Consider the following 18,042-nt stretch of genomic DNA (forward strand, 5'->3'; position numbering starts at 1 on the left):
TTATCTGGTGCCTAATTCTCTCTCTCTCCCTCTCTCCCTCCCCGAGGACCTGAGCCCTAGGATCAGGACTACCTGGCCTGATGACTCCTGGCTGTCCCCAGTCTACCTGGTCGTGCTGCTGCTACAGTTTCAACTTTTCTGCCTGCGGCTATGGAACCCTGACCTGTTCACCGGACGTGCTACCTTGTCCTGGACCTGCTATTTTCGACTCTCTCTCTCTACCGCACCTGCTGTCTCAACCTCTGAATGCTAGGCTATGAAAAGCCAACTGACATTTACTCCTGAGATACTGACCTGTTGCACACTCTACAACCACTGTGATTATTATTTGACCCTGCTGTTCATCTATGAACGTTTGATAATCTTGAAGAACAATCTGGCCTTAAATGGCCATGTACTCTTATAATCTCCACGCGTCACAGCCAGAAGAGGACTGGCCACCCCCTCAGAGCCTGGTTCCTCTCTAGGTTTCTTCCTAGGTTCCTGCCTTTCTAGGGAGTTTTTCCTAGCCACTGTGCTTCTACATCTGCATTGCTTGCTGTTTGGGGTTTTTGGCTGGGTTTCTGTATAGCACTTTGTGACATCTGCTGATGTAAAAAGGGCTTTATAAATGCATTTGATTGATTAATTGATTGATTTACAATCTTCGCTGCAGGCTTGTTTGTTAGGAGCCTATCTATGGATGATGGCAAGAAGGAAGGTACCTTACAATGCAGCACATAGACAGGAGGAAGCACCCTTTATGGACGCACAAGGTTTTTTATGTAAAAACATAGATTTGACTATTATCATCATTTTATGCCATTATGGAGATAGAGTAGGCTATTGATTTAGATGGATGTATAGAGAGAATTAGCCACATAGCCCAAAAAGATAGATGGACACACAGACAGGAATGCAGGCAGGCAGGTAGCTAATGAGAAGGGACCTATTTGAACTGCTGAGGCCATAGTAGAAAATGCATTATAAGACTGACCTCTAGTGGAGGTTCAGTAGAGTAGGCTATAGCTTTATCTTGTCCATGTATTTATGGACCTTGTACTTTTCCTTTCATTGGGGTCTTTGAAATAAAGACTAGGTTAGAAAAATAACCAAAAAGGCGAGCCTAAGCAATGTTGTTAATTAAATAAAAATATAAATATTGGGTGCTGACATTAAAAACGTAGGCCTATAAATTTAATAATTTCACTGTATAAAATGATGATTATCCAAGTAGCCTAGCTTTCGGCTACCTAATTAGATTATTATCCACCGTGCTAAATCGTATGGTTGGTTATTAAGTTTAGCCTATAATATTAACACCGTAGCCTAGTTGGAGCCAAAACTCATACCCTGCGGTTATTCCGCATTCAGCAGCAACTCCTTGCAACAGCATGCCTCGCCTGTGTCACTTCAGCTGGAGTGTCTTCATAGTCGGACTCCGTTGCAAAACGTTTGGTCTATTGCAAAACGTTTTGCAACGGAAGCCGTTTACGGTTTACTCTAGGAACCAAACGGAACCAAACTCAGCAAACGGAACGAAACGGGGAGGGACCTACCTGCATTTGTCTAATAGAAACACTCGTTTTCGTTGCAAAACGTTTTCCGTTTGGAGTAAACTGTTTCCGTTGCAAAACGTTTTGCAAAAAAATCAAACTTTTTGCAACGGAATTGGAGTAATGAATGCACCCCTGTAGTCTGGCTTGCTGGCGGGACGCTTTCGTTCGTCCTCCTCGACTATTGAAATAAGAACACACCCACCGAGTTTGACACACCTTTACTTTGGAGTTAACTTCTGCACATTCTTTCCGGATCGAACAAAGTCCAAAATGACAGCGAAAAATAAGTGTTCTGAACTTGCTACGCAAATATTAAAAGAGGCTCCCACGTCGAGAAAAGCTCTTATTGACAACTACAACAACCTTCACAAAGTGGCCGATTACTGTGAAAATAATTATTTAGGCCTACAGGTGAGCATTTTTGGCAATGATAACAGAATTAACTAACTTAATTCTTCTAATAGGCTTAGTCTATTTATTTGTTTATTGAATATATTTTGGGGAAATTGTGAATTACTTTTACTTGCTTAGTGTGATCTTTCTATTTCTGTCTTTGGAACAAAAACTGTACAATGCCTTCTTTATAACGTAGTTATAAAACATTATACATTTTAAGTTAAAGCCTTAGGCCTATACGTTTTGAGGGAACATAGAGGCATATGAAAGGGCAAGTTGTGCCCTTTTCTGTATATCATAGTATTCTGACTGTGTCGAAAAGTATAGGAACACTGTAAGAAGTTTTGATATACCATATCTTTGCCAAGAAAATAATGCTTGAAAAATGATTAAGGATGTGGACACATGGAGGGGTTTGGAGGAGACCAAGGCTTTGACCACTCAGGCTTTGGCCAGTGTGGCCTACCAGATCAACAGCCTAGCCACTTCTGTCCTGAGACTGCTGGACACCCAGGCCATGCAGCTGAAAGACATGGAGAACTCCCTCAACCTCCTCTCTCTGGTGAGAAACACTGCCACTTTATGGGTCAGTTAGTTCATGAGACTACAGTGCAGTATGGGACTTTTGCTCAATAGACGAAGTACAGTACAGTTTCGCGTCCCACATGGCACCCTATTCCATATATAGTGCACTACCTCACTATATAGGTAACAGGGTGCCATTTGGGACCCAAACTCAGTGTTGTAATACCTGTGCTATCTCCCAGGCTGTAGCTATCCATCAGGAGAAGGTGTCTCGGAGAGAGATGGGAGTTTTCACCATAGTAACGAAGTTGGCTTGCACCAAATTAATGAGCCCTCCCAAAGCTGGCCGGGAGCCGGAGGGTTGCTACATCAGAAGATCGATATCCTTCACCGAACTGGACACACTGGGCCACAGCTTTAATGTGAGGACAGCTGGGACAATGTTTCCCTTATGGATACATTTATCCCATTAGACTTAGCATAGATTTTAGTTGTTTTGTAATATGATATTGATTCTACAATGCCAGCAGCACATAAACAAGACTGTCCACAGATAATAAATAGCAGTCTACATTACTGTCATTAGACTTACTAGCACTTAGTTACTTATTAGCACCTACTTACTTTGTCTGTAATTCAATCCCGCCAGAGCAATGCTATTGGGCCATCTAGATGATGATGACTTTAGAGCAGTAATATTGTTGTGGTGTTTTTCTCAATGTATTGTCTTCCCCAGCTCAATGAGTTGCAGCCTCGGAAAAGAACAGGGACCACAGAGAGCGTGCGGAGTACAGGGAGCTGTGGCCCTGTGGCGTGTCCTGTTGCTCCTGATACCCAGCCTGGGGAACCCTCCTCAGCCAGCGTCAATAAGGATCTCTATAGGTAAGCACAGCACTAGTTAGGGTGGTGAGTGGTGATGGGATATGGACCAGTTAGCATACTGTAGTTAAACTCATCATGAAATCCAATAATGCCCTTATAACCAGTAACACCTGTTAGTATTACATCGCTTTAACTGTCTCAAATATAAAGGGGATACATTCATTGAATGGAACCTTCTCATTCTACCCTCCCAGGTCCAATCTTGGCATTAATGTGGCCCTACCATCAGTGCCCACCGTGCCAGCCTCCTCAAACCTCACCCAAGACTGCCCACCACCCCCTCCTGGATCCACGTTTGACTCCAACATCTCACCTCCTCCTCCTCCACCACCTGGCTCCATGGGCACTGGTCCTCCTCCACCTCCTCCTCCTACACCCTCCATGACCTCATCGTATAACCTCCCTCCTCCTACACCGAATGCATCCCCTAATGTTCCCTCTCCGCCACCCCCTCCTCCACCTCCTCCCAGCTCATCAAATAGCTTACTCCCTCCACCTCCACCTGGTTCAATGGGTAATGCTCCACCTCCTCCTCCACCTCCTCCCAGCTCATCAAATAGCTTCCCCCCTCCTCCTCCTCCACCTCCTCCACCTGGTTCAATGGGTAATGCTCCACCTCCTCCTCCACCTCCTCCCAGCTCATCAAATAGCTACCCCCCTCCTCCTCCTCCACCTCCTCCCAGCTCATCAAATAGCTTCCCCCCTCCTCCTCCTCCACCTCCTCCACCTGGTTCAATGGGTAATGCTCCACCTCCTCCTCCACCTCCTCCCAGCTCATCAAATAGCTTACTCCCTCCACCTCCACCTGGTTCAATGGGTAATGCTCCACCTCCTCCTCCACCTCCTCCCAGCTCATCAAATAGCTTCCCCCCTCCTCCCAGCTCATCAAATAGCTTCCCCCCTCCTCCGCCTCCTCCACCTGGTTCAATGGGTAATGCTCCTCCTCCTCCTCCTCCTCCTCCTCCACCACCTCCTCCTCTCCCTGGTACCTCCACTAAGGTGCCCCCACCTCCTCCACCACCCCCACCTCCTCCTCTTCCATAACGTATATTGTTATGTCTTCCCTATCTACCTTCTGCTATGTAAGGATTACATGATAACATGGCACAGCAATGAATTGAACTGAATATGGTATGTAACAGGTATAGAGTGTGTGATCATGATTGAGTTTTTATGAATATGTATAAAACAAAATTTGATTTATTTCAATTTGCAAGTATATTGATGACAGGATTCTGCATAAAATTAAGTTTTTACATCTATATTTTGCTTTGTTGTGTATTGCAGAAATTACCTCTATGGCCACCAGTGTTATGTTATGGTCCTCCATTCAGTTATACAGTTATTCAGTCATTCAATTATACAGTTATTCTGTTATACAGTTATTCCGTTATACAGTTATTCCGTTATACGGTAATTCAGTTATACAGTTATATACTTACTCTAATATTCATTTGACAACAACAATACCACTACGAAGACCATACAACACAAACAGATCTGGGACCAGGCTACTGTAGCCTACATATCTTTCACAAAATCCCCTCCAAAAGTGCACATTCCTACCGATGTAAAGCAGCTCATTCAAACTACCCCGAACGTGTCCCAACAATGCCCAGGCTGCATTCCTCAGTTACATGCCTTAACGTGGACCCCTTGTTTTTCTCATGATCCTTTTATTCTTAATTTCCCTCCCTCTAATAGTCTTACATATATACACTGCTCAAAAAAATTAAGGGAACACTTAAACAACACAATGTAACTCCAAGACAATCACACTTCTGTGAAATAAAACTGTCCACTTAGGAAGCAACACTGATTGACAATACATTTCACATGCTGTTGTGCAAATGGAATAGATTTACATTTACGTCATTTAGCAGACGCTCTTATCCAGAGCGACTTACATGAGCAATTAGGGTTAAGTGCCTTGCTCAAGGGCACATCGACAGATTTTTCACCTAGTCGGCGTGGGGATTAGAACCAGTGACCTTTCGATTACTGGCACAACGCTCTTAACCACTAAGCTACCGGAATAGACAACAGGTGGAAATTATAGGCAATTAGTAAGACACCCCCAATAAAGAACTGGTTTTGCAGGTGGTGACCACAGACCACTTCTCAGTTCCTATGCTTCCTGGCTGATGTTTTGGTCACTTTTGAATGCTGGCGGTGCTTTCACTCTAGTGGTAGCATGAGACGGAGTCTACAACCCACACAAGTGGCTCAGGTAGTGCAGCTCATCCAGGATGGCACATCAATGCGAGCTGTGGCAAGAAGGTTTGCTGTGTCTGTCAGCGTAGTGTCCAGAGCAAGGAGGCGCTACCAGGAGACAGGCCAGTACATCAGGAGACGTGGAGGAGGCCGTAGGAGGGCAACAACCCAGCAGCAGGACCACTACCTCCGCCTTTGTGCAAGGAGGAGCAGGAGGAGCACTGCCAGAGCCCTGCAAAATGACCTCCAGCAGGCCACAAATGTGCATGTGTCTGCTCAAACGGTCAGAAACAGACTCCATGAGGGTGGTATTAGGGCCCGACGTCCACAAGTGGGGGTTGTGCTTACAGCCCAACACCATGCAGGACGTTTGGCATTTGCCAGAGAACACCAAGATTGGCAAATTCGCCACTGGCACCCTGTTCTCTTCACAGATGAAAGCAGGTTCACACTGAGCACATGTGACAGACGTGACAGAGTCTGGAGACGCCGTGGAGAACGTTCTGCTGCCTGCAACATCCTCCAGCATGACCGGTTTGGCGGTGGGTCAGTCATGGTGTGGGGTGGCATTTCTTTGGGGGGCCGCACAGCCCTCCATGTGCTCGCCAGAGGTAGCCTGACTGCCATTAGGGACCGAGATGAGATCCTCAGACCCCTTGTGAGACCATATGCTGGTGCGGTTGGCCCTGGGTTCCTCCTAATGCAAGACAATGCTAGACCTCATGTGGCTGGAGTGTGTCAGCAGTTCCTGCAAGAGGAAGGCATTGACGCTATGGACTGGCCCGCCCGTTCCCCAGACCTGAATCCAATTGAGCACATCTGGGACATCATGTCTCGCTCCATCCACCAACGCCACGTTGCACCACAGACTGTCCAGGAGTTGGCGGATGCTTTAGTCCAGGTCTGGGAGGAGATCCCTCAGGAGACCATCCGCCACCTCATCAGGAGCATGCCCAGGCGTTGTAGGGAGGTCATACAGGCACGTGGAGGCCACACACACTACTGAGCCTCATTTTGACTTGTTTTAAGGACATTACATCAAAGTTGGATCAGCCTGTAGTGTGGTTTTCCACTTTAATTTTGAGGGTGACTCCAAATCCAGACCTCCATGGGTTGATAAATTTGATTTCCATTGATAATTTATGTGTGATTTTGTTGTCAGCACATTCAACTATGTAAAGAAAAAAGTATTTAATAAGATTATTTCATTCATTCAGATCTAGGATGTGTTATTTTAGTGTTCCCTTAATTTTTTTGAGCAGTGTATATCATATCTCTTATACAGTATGTTTAATAGCATTATCTCCATTTCAGTCTCCATTTTATGTGCCTCAAAGCAATTGGCCGATGTAGGCTATGTCCCAAATAGCATCCTATTCCCTATATAGTGCACTACTTTTGACCAGAGCCCTATGGGTACAGTTCTGGTCAAAAGTAGTGCACTAAATAGAGAATAGGGTGCCATTTGGGATGCCGATGTAGCTTCAAAGTGTTGTGAGTCACTGATAGTACCTGACAGTAAACAGGCTTAGGGTGCTGTGTCATCGAACAGGTCAATAACGGCTGTAAAAGTGTTTGTATTTGCGTACTTCCTGTGACAGATTATGAAAGCAACTCACAGGTTGACATACAGGTTACTGTACATTCAGAGGTCTTGGTTGTTAAGGTAAGGTGCATTTTGAATACATCTATTAATATGAAAAGCAGTAATAATGTAGTAATCATGCATTGGTGGCATGCTATTGTATGACTGTTGTCTTACTCCAAATCCAACTGATTTTCATTTAGACCTTGAAGTACATTAGTACATCATACAAGTACCAAATTCATTCAACCCAGTTCAATTATTTTAACATGGTCATGGTTTGGTAGAGGGAGGCAGCATAAAAACTACGCCTCCCTCTTTGTAACAGTATATAAAGCGTGCTTTTTAGCACAACTTTTCCATTAGCTTGTAGCATTGTATTAAAGGGCTGTTGACAGGGGCTTTGTCATTGGGCATTTATGGACAAAAGGGTCAAAGGTTTATGCTCCAGTTTACTTGTTTTAATTTGTAAAAGAGGTCAAATTAGTACAATTAAATGTAGCTTATTCGGTTGTCTGTGACTTCAGGGGTGTAATCATTACGCCGATTCTGTTGCAAAACGTTTTGTCTGTTGCAAAACATTTAGCAACATAAACTGTTTACTTCAAAAGGAAAACGTAAACAAGAGTTTCTAATGGACAAATTCAGGTAAGTCCCTTCCCGTTTCGTTCCGTTTGCTCTGTTTGCTTCCGATTGATTCTTTAACGGTAAACCGTTTCCGTAATAAATACACCCCTGGTCACATCTATCTCTGCTGATCAGTGATCAGTGGCCTGCTCAAAGTCCGCTGCGTTTGGCCTTTAGAATACATTTCAAGGAAGCAGACTTGATAGACTTGTGTAATTCTTACCTACACTACCAGTCAAAAGTTTGGACACACCTACTCATTCAACGTTTTTTCTTTATTTGTACTATTTTTTACATTGTAGAATAACAGTGAAGACATCAAAACTATGAAATAACACATATGGAATTATGTAGTAACCCAAAAAGTGTTAAACAAATCAAAATATATTTGAGATTTGAGATTCTTCAAATAGCCACCTTTTGCCTTGATGACAGCTTTGCACACTCTTGGCATTCTCTCAACCAGCTTTATGAGGTAGTCACCTGGAATGGGTTTCAATTAACAGGTGTACCTTCTTAAAAGTTAATTTGTGGAATTTCTTTCCTTCTTAATGCGTTTGAGCCAATCAGTTGTGTTGTGACAAGGTAGGGGGGTATACAGAAGATAGCCCTATTTGGTAAAACACCAAAGCCATATTATGGCAAGAACAGCTCAAATAAGCAAGGAGAAATGACAGTCCATCATTACTTTAAGACATGAAGGTCAGTCAATACGGAACATTTCAAGAACTTTGAAAGTTTCTTCAAGTGCAGTCGCAAAACCCATCAAGCGCTATGATGAAACTTGCTCTCATGAGGACCATCACAGGAATGGAAGACCCAGAGTTACCTCTCCTGCAGAGGATACGTTCATTAGAGTTACCACAGCCTCAGAAATTTCAGCCCAAATAAATGCTTCACAGAGTTCAAGTCACAGACACATCTCAACATAAACTGTTCAGAGGGGACTGTGTGAATTAGGCCTTCATGGTCGAAACTGGTTGAGAGAATGCCAAGAGTCTGCAAAGCTGTCATCAAGGCAAAGGGTGGCTATTTGAAGAATCTCAAATATAAAATATATTTTGATTTGTTTAACACTTTTTTGGTTACTACATAATTCCATATATGTTATTTCATAGTTTTGATGTCTTCACTATTATTCTACAATGTAGAAAATAGTAAAAATAAAGAAAAACCCTTGAATGAGTAGGTGTGTCCAAACTTTTGACTGGTACTGTACATTTTATGTAATCTGGGGCACCTAGAAAATGAAATGACTTCTGAGAATGTACTATGTAAGTGGTTCTCAACCGGTCACAAAAAGGCGTTGAGATGGGTTATTTCTGGGTCATGAAGCTGATTCTGACATTGAATAGGAATTGAACATGACCGATTGACAAGCGCTTACTGTTGGTTCACATAGATCTTTTGAAAGTTATAATGATGAGAAGGCTGCTGAATAGAAATGTAAGGAATTTCCTTGAACTGTACTTTAGAATTCTCTTTCATGTATTCTCCACATGGAGACCGAGGCCTGTCACAACAACAGACTGTGCATCATGCAGATTGACAGTTGGTTACTTGATATAATAAAGTAAGTCTTCATTTATCTTTTTCATATTTTTTGTGATCACCTCTACCAAAGGGAAACAAACATACTGATGTTCCAATTAATACACAAATGTGGATGTACTGTATACTACACATTACAACAGTATGTGTGCAATAACATGAGGTTATATTTAAGCAATAAGGCATGAAGGGTCTGGTATATGGCCAATCTACCACGGCTAAGGGCTGTTCTTATGCACGACGCAACACGGAGTGCCTAGATACAGCACTTAGCCATGGCATATTGGCCATATACCACAAACCCCTGAGGTGCCTTATTGCTATTATAAACTGATTACTAACGTAATTAGAACAGTAAAAATTACTGTTTTGTCAAACCCATGGTATATGGTCTGATATACCACGGCTTTCAGCCAAACAGCATTCAGGGCTTGAACCACCCAGTTTATAATTTTCAAAAGACAATATCCAAATATAAAAGTTTAATATAAAATGTGATGAATTTGGCGTACAAATTATAGCTATTATTTTGATCTCATGGATGTTCAGTCCTTGCATCCATAGCTATATACACTACCAGTCAAAAGTTTGGACACATCACATTTACATTTTAGTCATTTAGCAGACGCTCTTATCCAGAGCGACTTACAGTTAGTGAGTGCATACATTTTTGTTTTCATACACATCTACTCATACAAGGGTTTTTCTTTATTTTTACTATTTTTTACATTGTAGAATAATAGTGAAGTCATCAAAACTATGAAATAACACATATGGAATCATGTAGTAACCAAAAAAGTGTTAAACAAATCTAAATATATTTTATATTTGAGATTCTTCAAATAGCCACCCTTTGCCTTGATGACAGCTTTGCACACACTTGGCATTCTCTCAACCAGCTTCTTGAGGTAGTCACCTGGAATGCATTTCAATTAACAGGTGTGCCTTCTTAAAAGTTAATTTGTAGAATTTATTTCCTTCTTAATGCGTTTGAGCCAATCAGTTGTGTTATGACAAGGTAGTGGGGGGTATACAGAAGATAGCCCTATTTGGTAAAAGACCAAGTCCATATTATGGCAAGAACAGCTCAAATAAGCAAAGAGAAATGACAGTCCATCATTACTTTAAGACATGAAGGTCAGTCAATATGGAAAATGTGAAGAACTTTGAAAGTTTCTTCAAGTGCAGTCGCAGAAACCATAATAATAATAATAATAATATGCCATTTAGCAGACGCTTTTATCCAAAGCGACTTACAGTCATGCGTGCATACATTTTTATGTATGGGTGGTCCCGGGGATCGAACCCACTACCCTGGCGTTACAAGCGCCATGCTCTACCAGCTGAGCTACAGAGGACCACACCATCAAGCACTATGATGAAACTGGCTCTCATGAGGACCGCCACAGGAATGGAAGACCCAGAGTTACCTCTGCTGCAGAGGATAGGTTCATTATGGAAGTCCCAGAGTTACCAGCCTCAGAAATTGCGGCTCAAATAAATGCTTCACAGAGTTCAAGTCACAGACACATCTCAACATCAACTGTTCAGAGGAGACTGCGTGAATCAGGCCTTCATGGTCGAATTGCTGCAAAGAAGAAGAGACTTGCTTCGGCCAAGAAACATGAGCAATGGACATTAGACCGGTGGAAATTTGTCCTTTGTGAGACGTGGTATGGGTGAACGGATGATCTCTGCATGTGTAGTTCCCACCATAAAGCACGGAGGAGGAGGTGTTATGGTGTGGGGGTGCTTTGCTGGTGACACTGTTTGTGATCTATTTCGAATTCAAGGCACACTAAACCAGCATGGCTACCACAGCATTCTGCAGTGATACGCCATCCCATCTGGTTTGGGCTTAGTGGGACTATCATTTGTTTTCAACAGGACAATGACCCAACACACCTCCAGGCTGTGTAAGGGCTATTTTACCAAGTAAGAGAGTGATGGAGTGCTGCATCAGATGACCTGGCCTCCACAATCCCCCGACCTCAACCCAATTGAGATGGTTTGGGATGAGTCGGAGCACAGAGTGAAGGAAAAGCAGCCAACAAATGCTCACTCTATTTACATTTACATGTAAATCCACCTTACTACATTTAGCAGACACTCTTATCCAGAGTGACTTACAAATTGGTGCATTCAACTTATGATAGCCAGTGGGACAACCACTTTTTTTATGGGGGGGTGGGGGAGGTAGAAGGATTACTTTTATAGTGGGAACTCCTTCAAAACTGTAGGAAAAGCATTCCAGGTGAAGCTGGTTGAGAGAATTCCAAGAGTGTGCAAAGCTGTCATCAAGGCAAAGGGTGGCTATTTGAAGAATCTCAAATATAACATATATTTTGATTTGTTTAACACTTTTTTGGTTACTACATTATTCCATATGTGTTATTTCATAGTTTTGATGTCTTCACTATTATTCTACAATGTAGAAAATAGTAAAAATAAAGAAAAACCCTTGAATGAGTAGGTGTGTCCAAACCTTTGACTGGTACTGTATGTCTATGAATTTGAGAGTGGTTACATTTCTCCAGCCCCATCCCTCAACTGTTTACCAAAACTGTAGTTGTTTGAACTGCAGATTCCCCATTTAAGTTAGCCTACCTCTAGTTTCTTTGATATCTGCAGATTTTCTACCAAAGCATTGCAACAGACCTCACACAAGACAAAAAGAGTTGCTGTATTTAGAAAAGGCTCTTTGTTATATTACTATAAAAATAATTGCAGATCTGACCTAGGGTGGTCAAGCAGCCTCCGGATCACGCATACTGCTTCAGCATGGGTTCGAAATTGGCCCACTGCTATTTCAACACACCTTCTCCTCTATTTTTACTCTCTTCTTCTGTCCTATCCAATAAACAAAAAATTTGAAAATAATTATAAATGTACCATCACCGCATGTCTATAATTACACCTTGTTAATGTACTGTACTAAAGCACTATGTTACACAATCCCATTCAAAAGAGCACATTCATTAGTTTGACTTGCCCAACTTCGCCTGGCAATAGAGAGACCACTTAAAATTATGATTTCATGATATACAGTACAGGGAATAGTTTAACAAAGATGTCAACGAGCAAAACTAAGTGACGATCCAGATTTCGCCTAAATAGACATACCCAAAAGTAACTGCTATTCATGTGTAATTACATGATTCTGTCATGCAAAAACGTGGTATATTTGGAAAGAAGACATCTGGGAGATTACGAGGAAATGATCAGAAGATAGATAGGAGTTACATAGTTCAGAATACACAAAGTTAAGCACACACAAAATACCCGTTTTTATAATTTCTTATTTTGAAAGTCATCTTTCATTGACAAGCTATAAGTGAATTATTGATATCTAGAGCTGGAAACACATCAGATGGCTTCCACAACATGTGAACAATATCAGAAAAAAATGGGATTGATAGACCTAACAACTAGAAATAGGCCGATATTTTAGTAAGTGTTGTCAGGTGTGGTCATGGGACGTTTCTAAGTCTCTGAGCCAGGTAGCAATAGTTTGCATTACGCATAAAAGGTTCTAGGCCTTGCTTTGTCCCACCCAGGTTGACTGCATATCCCTGGAAAGCTTATCTCATTGGCTACAAGACTGTCAAGATGCCATAGTAGCCAATCACCTGTGTAATGGACGCCTACAGCGCGTAAGCAGGTAACATCATATTTTTGATGCGCAAAGATATAGTCACTCAGTGGACATTCGATGTTGCATTAAGTCATACATCATCAGATGGCAATAGGCTAGATTTGTTCCTACCAACCTATGGATTAATTTGATACCCCCCATGTAGCTATAGTTCAAACACAGACCAAATCGAAGCTTACCTTGTAAGATGTTTGCTGTTTGGTGAAAACGTTGTGTAAAATAAACATTTTGACTCTCGGGGCTGGTGATCAGTAACAGTAGTTCACAGGCAGACAAATTAGATATCATCATGATCTGTGGAGTCCCGGCTTTCGGTGTGTATCAACATATTCCATGTTTATTTTGTTTATGCTTCACAACGCTAACCAGAATGTAGGTAGTAGGCGTCTTGAAATGAGGTCGTCGGCTCGGCCTGCCCTTATAAATTCGTATGCCCATATATGGTAGTAAGTCACACCAAAGATTTGAAGGCACCGATCAATAGCCAAGATACTCAGCTTTCCGCAGACCCTGCTTTTGCAGATAGGGGCTACCGTTCTCATACCAGACTGAATAATAAAAATCAAATAGGGTCCCCAAATATAGGGACGTTTAAGAGGTTGTGTAATATATAGTTGTGGTTTTAGTAGACTGTCTGACTCCTGACTAAATCCTACATTCCTCAAACTACCATTCCCAGGTTCTTTATCGTGCCTTTCATATGCATAGCGCTGTACCTGCTTTGTTGCCGTAGCAAGTGGCTGTGCACTCAGGAAGAAGAGTCAGATGACTCCTCTATCTATGTCATCCCTATGCATGAAGAAGAGAGGACAGAAGGACGGAGAGAGGAGCCAAGGCCCCCCAGTAGACCTCCTCGGCCCTCAAGGGCCCCAACCCCTCCACCATTACCCACGACTGTCTACAGACCTCCCTATAGGGAACTGCCGCCGTATAGCTCAGTGGACCTCATCAACCCCGCACCACCATACACTCCGGTACGACATCACTCCACTGCTAGGTTGACCTCCTCAAACTGTCAACAGACATCTTGATTATAAAGACATTCAGCGGCTGTCAATGCTTTCCCCCATTTTGTAATTTAGGGTGGAAACATCAGCCTTGCAAAACCAGACTGAATGCTGTACTCACTATGTTTCACTTGAATCAAGATAGAAAAAAAGAACTTGCTTTTAAAAACACAGGCAGTGCAATCTTCTAAGCAGTCCAGTGACCGAACCACTAGAAACATATGATCACTTCACATTCAGTGATCTACTACTCTTGAAGAAACAGAAACTACACACAAACAGAGGTATCAGTGACTATAACCTTTCAACTTGGCACTAACATGAACCTGACTCCTCTCCATTGCAGTTTGACCCAAAGGACTCAGAGGACGTTCCACCTTCCTACCGAGCGGTGATAGAGGACATACCACCTGTCTACTCAGCAGTGGTGGTGCCAGATGACCTTCCATCTGCCTGGTATCCGCCACTGCCCCCAGTCTCACCCCCCTTACACCCAAGTCCAGGTTATGCCCAACCCCCGTTACCAAGACCCTAACATGGACGCAACTTGCACAATCGAGAATTCCGTTTTATCCCACAGCACTGCTACAGCCTGGTCCCAGATCTGTTTGTGCTGTCTTGCCAACACCTATAGACAGCACAAACAGATCTGGGACCAGGCTATGTCTGCTAACTCCATTGGGTTCATATAGAGCTCTGAACATACATAAGCAGGCCATCCAAAGAACAATGCTGATTAATCTATGTTTTTGAGGAAACTTTGGATTTATGTGATACAGGTGGGGCCTAGAGTTGTTCCCGGTTAGTGAAAACTCGGGACCTGAAATACTGTATAGTGGTATCTTATTTAAATTGAACAATTTTGGTCACTGACGTGACATTGTACTGTAAAGTATCTGGTTTGGCTTGTGTAGAAGACTGGGCCATCATGTAGTCATTGTTAATTTCGTCAACAAAAATAGTGACTAAAATATTCGTCAAACACCTATTTTTCAGTAGCAATTGACGAGACTATAACTGACTAAATAGACCCCAGAATTTTTTTTACGAAAATGATTGTTTCAGTTGACTAAAACGAGATGAGACAAAATTATCTCTGTGACTATAATCTGACTACTAAATGGACTGGACAACAGTTTTTGGAGAGATTGAGAGCTTTTCAGTGATAAGCACGATAAATATTAGCAGCACAGCAAACACAGCCTTCATCAGCTGGTGAGTTGTGGGGGAGCAAGCAATGAGTGTGGGCAGACAGGCAGACAGGCAGACAGGCAGACAGGCTCCACTCTGGCTCCGCCTCTGATTATACACATCACCCAGGCAATACTCTTGCTTCACCTTAACCAGTCACCACCACCAGCCTTCTTAGCTAGAATACTCTTTGCTGGTTAAGAAATACAAGCTGCTTTACCAAATTAAAAACAATAGCAGCATTGAGTTGGCTATAGAAAAGTAGTCTTTGAATTTGTAGTCTCCTTCAACCCTCCCACTTTTCCCACTGCATTTCATATACAGGTTCTGTAGTCAAGTGTCCCTCTTTTCCACAGAGAAAACGGCTTGATTTAAGCCTTTAGGCTACCATTCAAAAGACATGACCCATAATACCGGCGCTCCATTTATCTTTCTTCTATCGTGCACTGGCAGGCCACATTTTACATTCATAAAGCATATTGCAGGTCATTCTAAAACTAGGCTACTTGCGGACCGGACCGTTAACCAGTTGTTTAGGCTACACCTTGTTCAGTCATGTTACTTCATTAGCTAGCTATAGCTAACTACCAGTAGCCTATATGCAAACATTTTCTGGCACAGAAAGGAAAATGGATAGCAAACAATTTATTGACAAAGTTATTCTAGACACCTCGCTAAATCTGACCGGGTAAATAACTATATTTTGAGTTAATGTGTGGACCCAGTGACTCAGACTCAAGCACTGGGACTCGGACTTCAACCATAGGGACTTGTGACTCGACTTGTGACTTGGACTCGAGCACAGGGAACTTGGGACTCGATTCAGACTCGAGGTTTAGTGACTCATTTTAATAACTGGGCAAAACAGTTATTAGCTCTCTTCCAAAATCATTAGCCCCTGTTCTACTTTTGGAGATCAATGTGGCATCTGTGGAACATTGATAACATTGGTAATGACACGACCGAGTGATGGAGGTGCAACCCATACTTTGCGGCACCATCTGGTGATTGAGTCTGTCTCTCTCTCTTGTCTGTTTGTTTTGTATGTAATGTGCAATATCTATGTAGGCTGAATTAGGAATTTACATGGCCAGATAATTCTTATATAATATAATTATTATATATGTTTGTCATGTTTCTGCTGTTGGGAAGAGAATAGGATGTTATGCAGAAAAATATGTCAGTAGGACAATGTTATGTATGTTTGTGCACATGGAAGTAAGTGATTTGTGTTTACTATAAATTGAGGCAAATGTGATGTGACTACAATGTAACTAAAATGAAAGGGGATTTATTTGACTAAAATGGCCCACTGTTTTTGTCATTTTGACAATAACTAGACTAAATAGTTATTCAAATTACAAAAATATGACTAAGACTTAATGATATTTTAGTCAAAATGACTAAGAAAAGACTAAATCTAAAAAAAGAGTGCCAAAATGAACACTGCATGGAGTATTTTCTCTTTATCTTTTGGAAAGAGTTTCTAGCGAAGAAGGTATAATGGTGAATTAATGCACCTTTATATTTGTCATATTTTGACAAATAGTGCTGATATAAATTATATTGTTTACATTAATGTACATTATTTTGATGTAATTTCTATTCAAAATGAGAAAAAAAACTATGCAACACTTTTATACCTGATGATGCTTCCTGTTTCTTTCTAATGCGGATACAGCACTCAAGGAAGAAGCTGCAGCAAATCTAAAAACAAAAGACATTATCCACTCCATATAGGAGTGAAACACTGCCAAGATGTCCTCCCAAGTGGTGCAGTGGTCTAAGGCACTGCATTGCAGTGCTAGCTGTGCCACTAGAGATCCTGGTTCAAATCCAGGCTTTGTCGTAGCCAGCCGTGACCGGGAGACACATGGGGCGGCGCACAATTGGCCCAGCGCCGTCCAGGGTAGGGGAGGGAATGGCCAGCAGGGATGTAGTTCAGTTGGTAGAGCATGGCGTTTGCAACGCCAGGGTTGTGGGTTCGATTCCCACGGGGGGCCAGTATGAAAAATAAAACAATAATGTATGCACTCACTAACTGTAAGTCGCTCTGGATAAGAGCGTCTGCTAAATGACTTAAATGTAAATGTAAGATCCCCTTTGTCACAGTGTCTTGAATGAATTGTTCCTAAGGTAGGCTGTGTATGCTACCAAATTCAATTAATTAGATTCAGAGCCACCTCTTCATATACACTCACTAAAACATTTTGCCTCCAGGGTGGGGGGCCCCCCGACCAAATCTCTCTTAGGGCGCCCAAAAGTTTGCTGTCTACTATAAACCCACATACAACATGGACCGCATACTCTTACTTATCATGTTAATGTACATACAGACAGGCCTAGCACCCACTAGACCTGGCGAGTTTAGCGTTAGCAGTAGGCTGGCTAGGTGGTTTTGTAACAGTTGGTACTGTATAACCATTTCAATCCCAAAGGTATTCCCAAAGGTGTGCAACACAAAACAACTCTGTGGGAATCATGTTAAAATGGCGCACAGTAAGTGTATCTGTAATTATTTTGGAGCGATATGAAAGTAGAGTTTCTGGGGTTTCCAAAACCGCATTGCAAGCGATGATTATTAACGGTTAGACAAAGCGTCAGGACTGTTGTACACATTGGCAGCGCTGTGGTCAATGGTTTGAATGAGAACTCAATGGCTGTATGGCGCTCTAGAGAGCTAGCTTAGTTCTGACTCCTCCAGCCCAATAAGCTTATAGTCCTTTAAGTTGTGCTGACCAAACAATAACATACAAAAAGGAAAATACAAAAGTATTTACACAAACAAACTCAGAGAAGGCCCCGCCATGCCAGGAGGCTCCTGTCCATCTCAAATGAAATTGTATTTGTCACATGCTTCAAATCAAATCA

The 18,042-nt window shown here is 42.2% G+C and overlaps 1 protein-coding gene and 1 long non-coding RNA gene across 4 annotated transcripts; both read left to right on the plus strand.

Annotated features, from left to right (window-relative positions):
* The first annotated feature begins 1,789 nt into the window (after positions 1-1,789).
* Positions 1,790-4,603, plus strand: abi3b (ABI family, member 3b). The gene is made up of 5 exons (XM_084165074.1): positions 1,790-1,949; positions 2,329-2,496; positions 2,702-2,881; positions 3,196-3,341; positions 3,536-4,603. The coding sequence occupies exons 1-5, from the start codon at positions 1,809-1,811 to the stop codon at positions 4,383-4,385; spliced, it is 1,485 nt and encodes a 494-aa protein (XP_084021200.1). The 5' UTR covers positions 1,790-1,808; the 3' UTR covers positions 4,386-4,603.
* Positions 4,604-7,139: 2,536 nt separating this feature from the next.
* On the plus strand, positions 7,140-16,818 carry LOC311129818. Of its 3 annotated transcripts, XR_014613314.1 has the most exons (4): positions 7,140-7,221; positions 9,273-9,340; positions 13,653-13,947; positions 14,327-16,818. It is a non-coding gene; the product is annotated as an uncharacterized lncRNA (long non-coding RNA). The 3 variants fall into 3 exon arrangements; XR_014613315.1 differs by lacking the exon at positions 7,140-7,221 and having other exon boundaries at positions 8,947-9,340; XR_014613316.1 differs by lacking the exons at positions 7,140-7,221; positions 9,273-9,340 and having other exon boundaries at positions 11,730-13,947.
* The last annotated feature ends 1,224 nt before the right edge of the window (positions 16,819-18,042 follow it).

This window comes from Coregonus lavaretus (assembly GCF_964263955.1).
Source record: "Coregonus lavaretus genome assembly, chromosome: 1".
Classification (NCBI taxonomy): Eukaryota; Metazoa; Chordata; class Actinopteri; order Salmoniformes; family Salmonidae; genus Coregonus; species Coregonus lavaretus.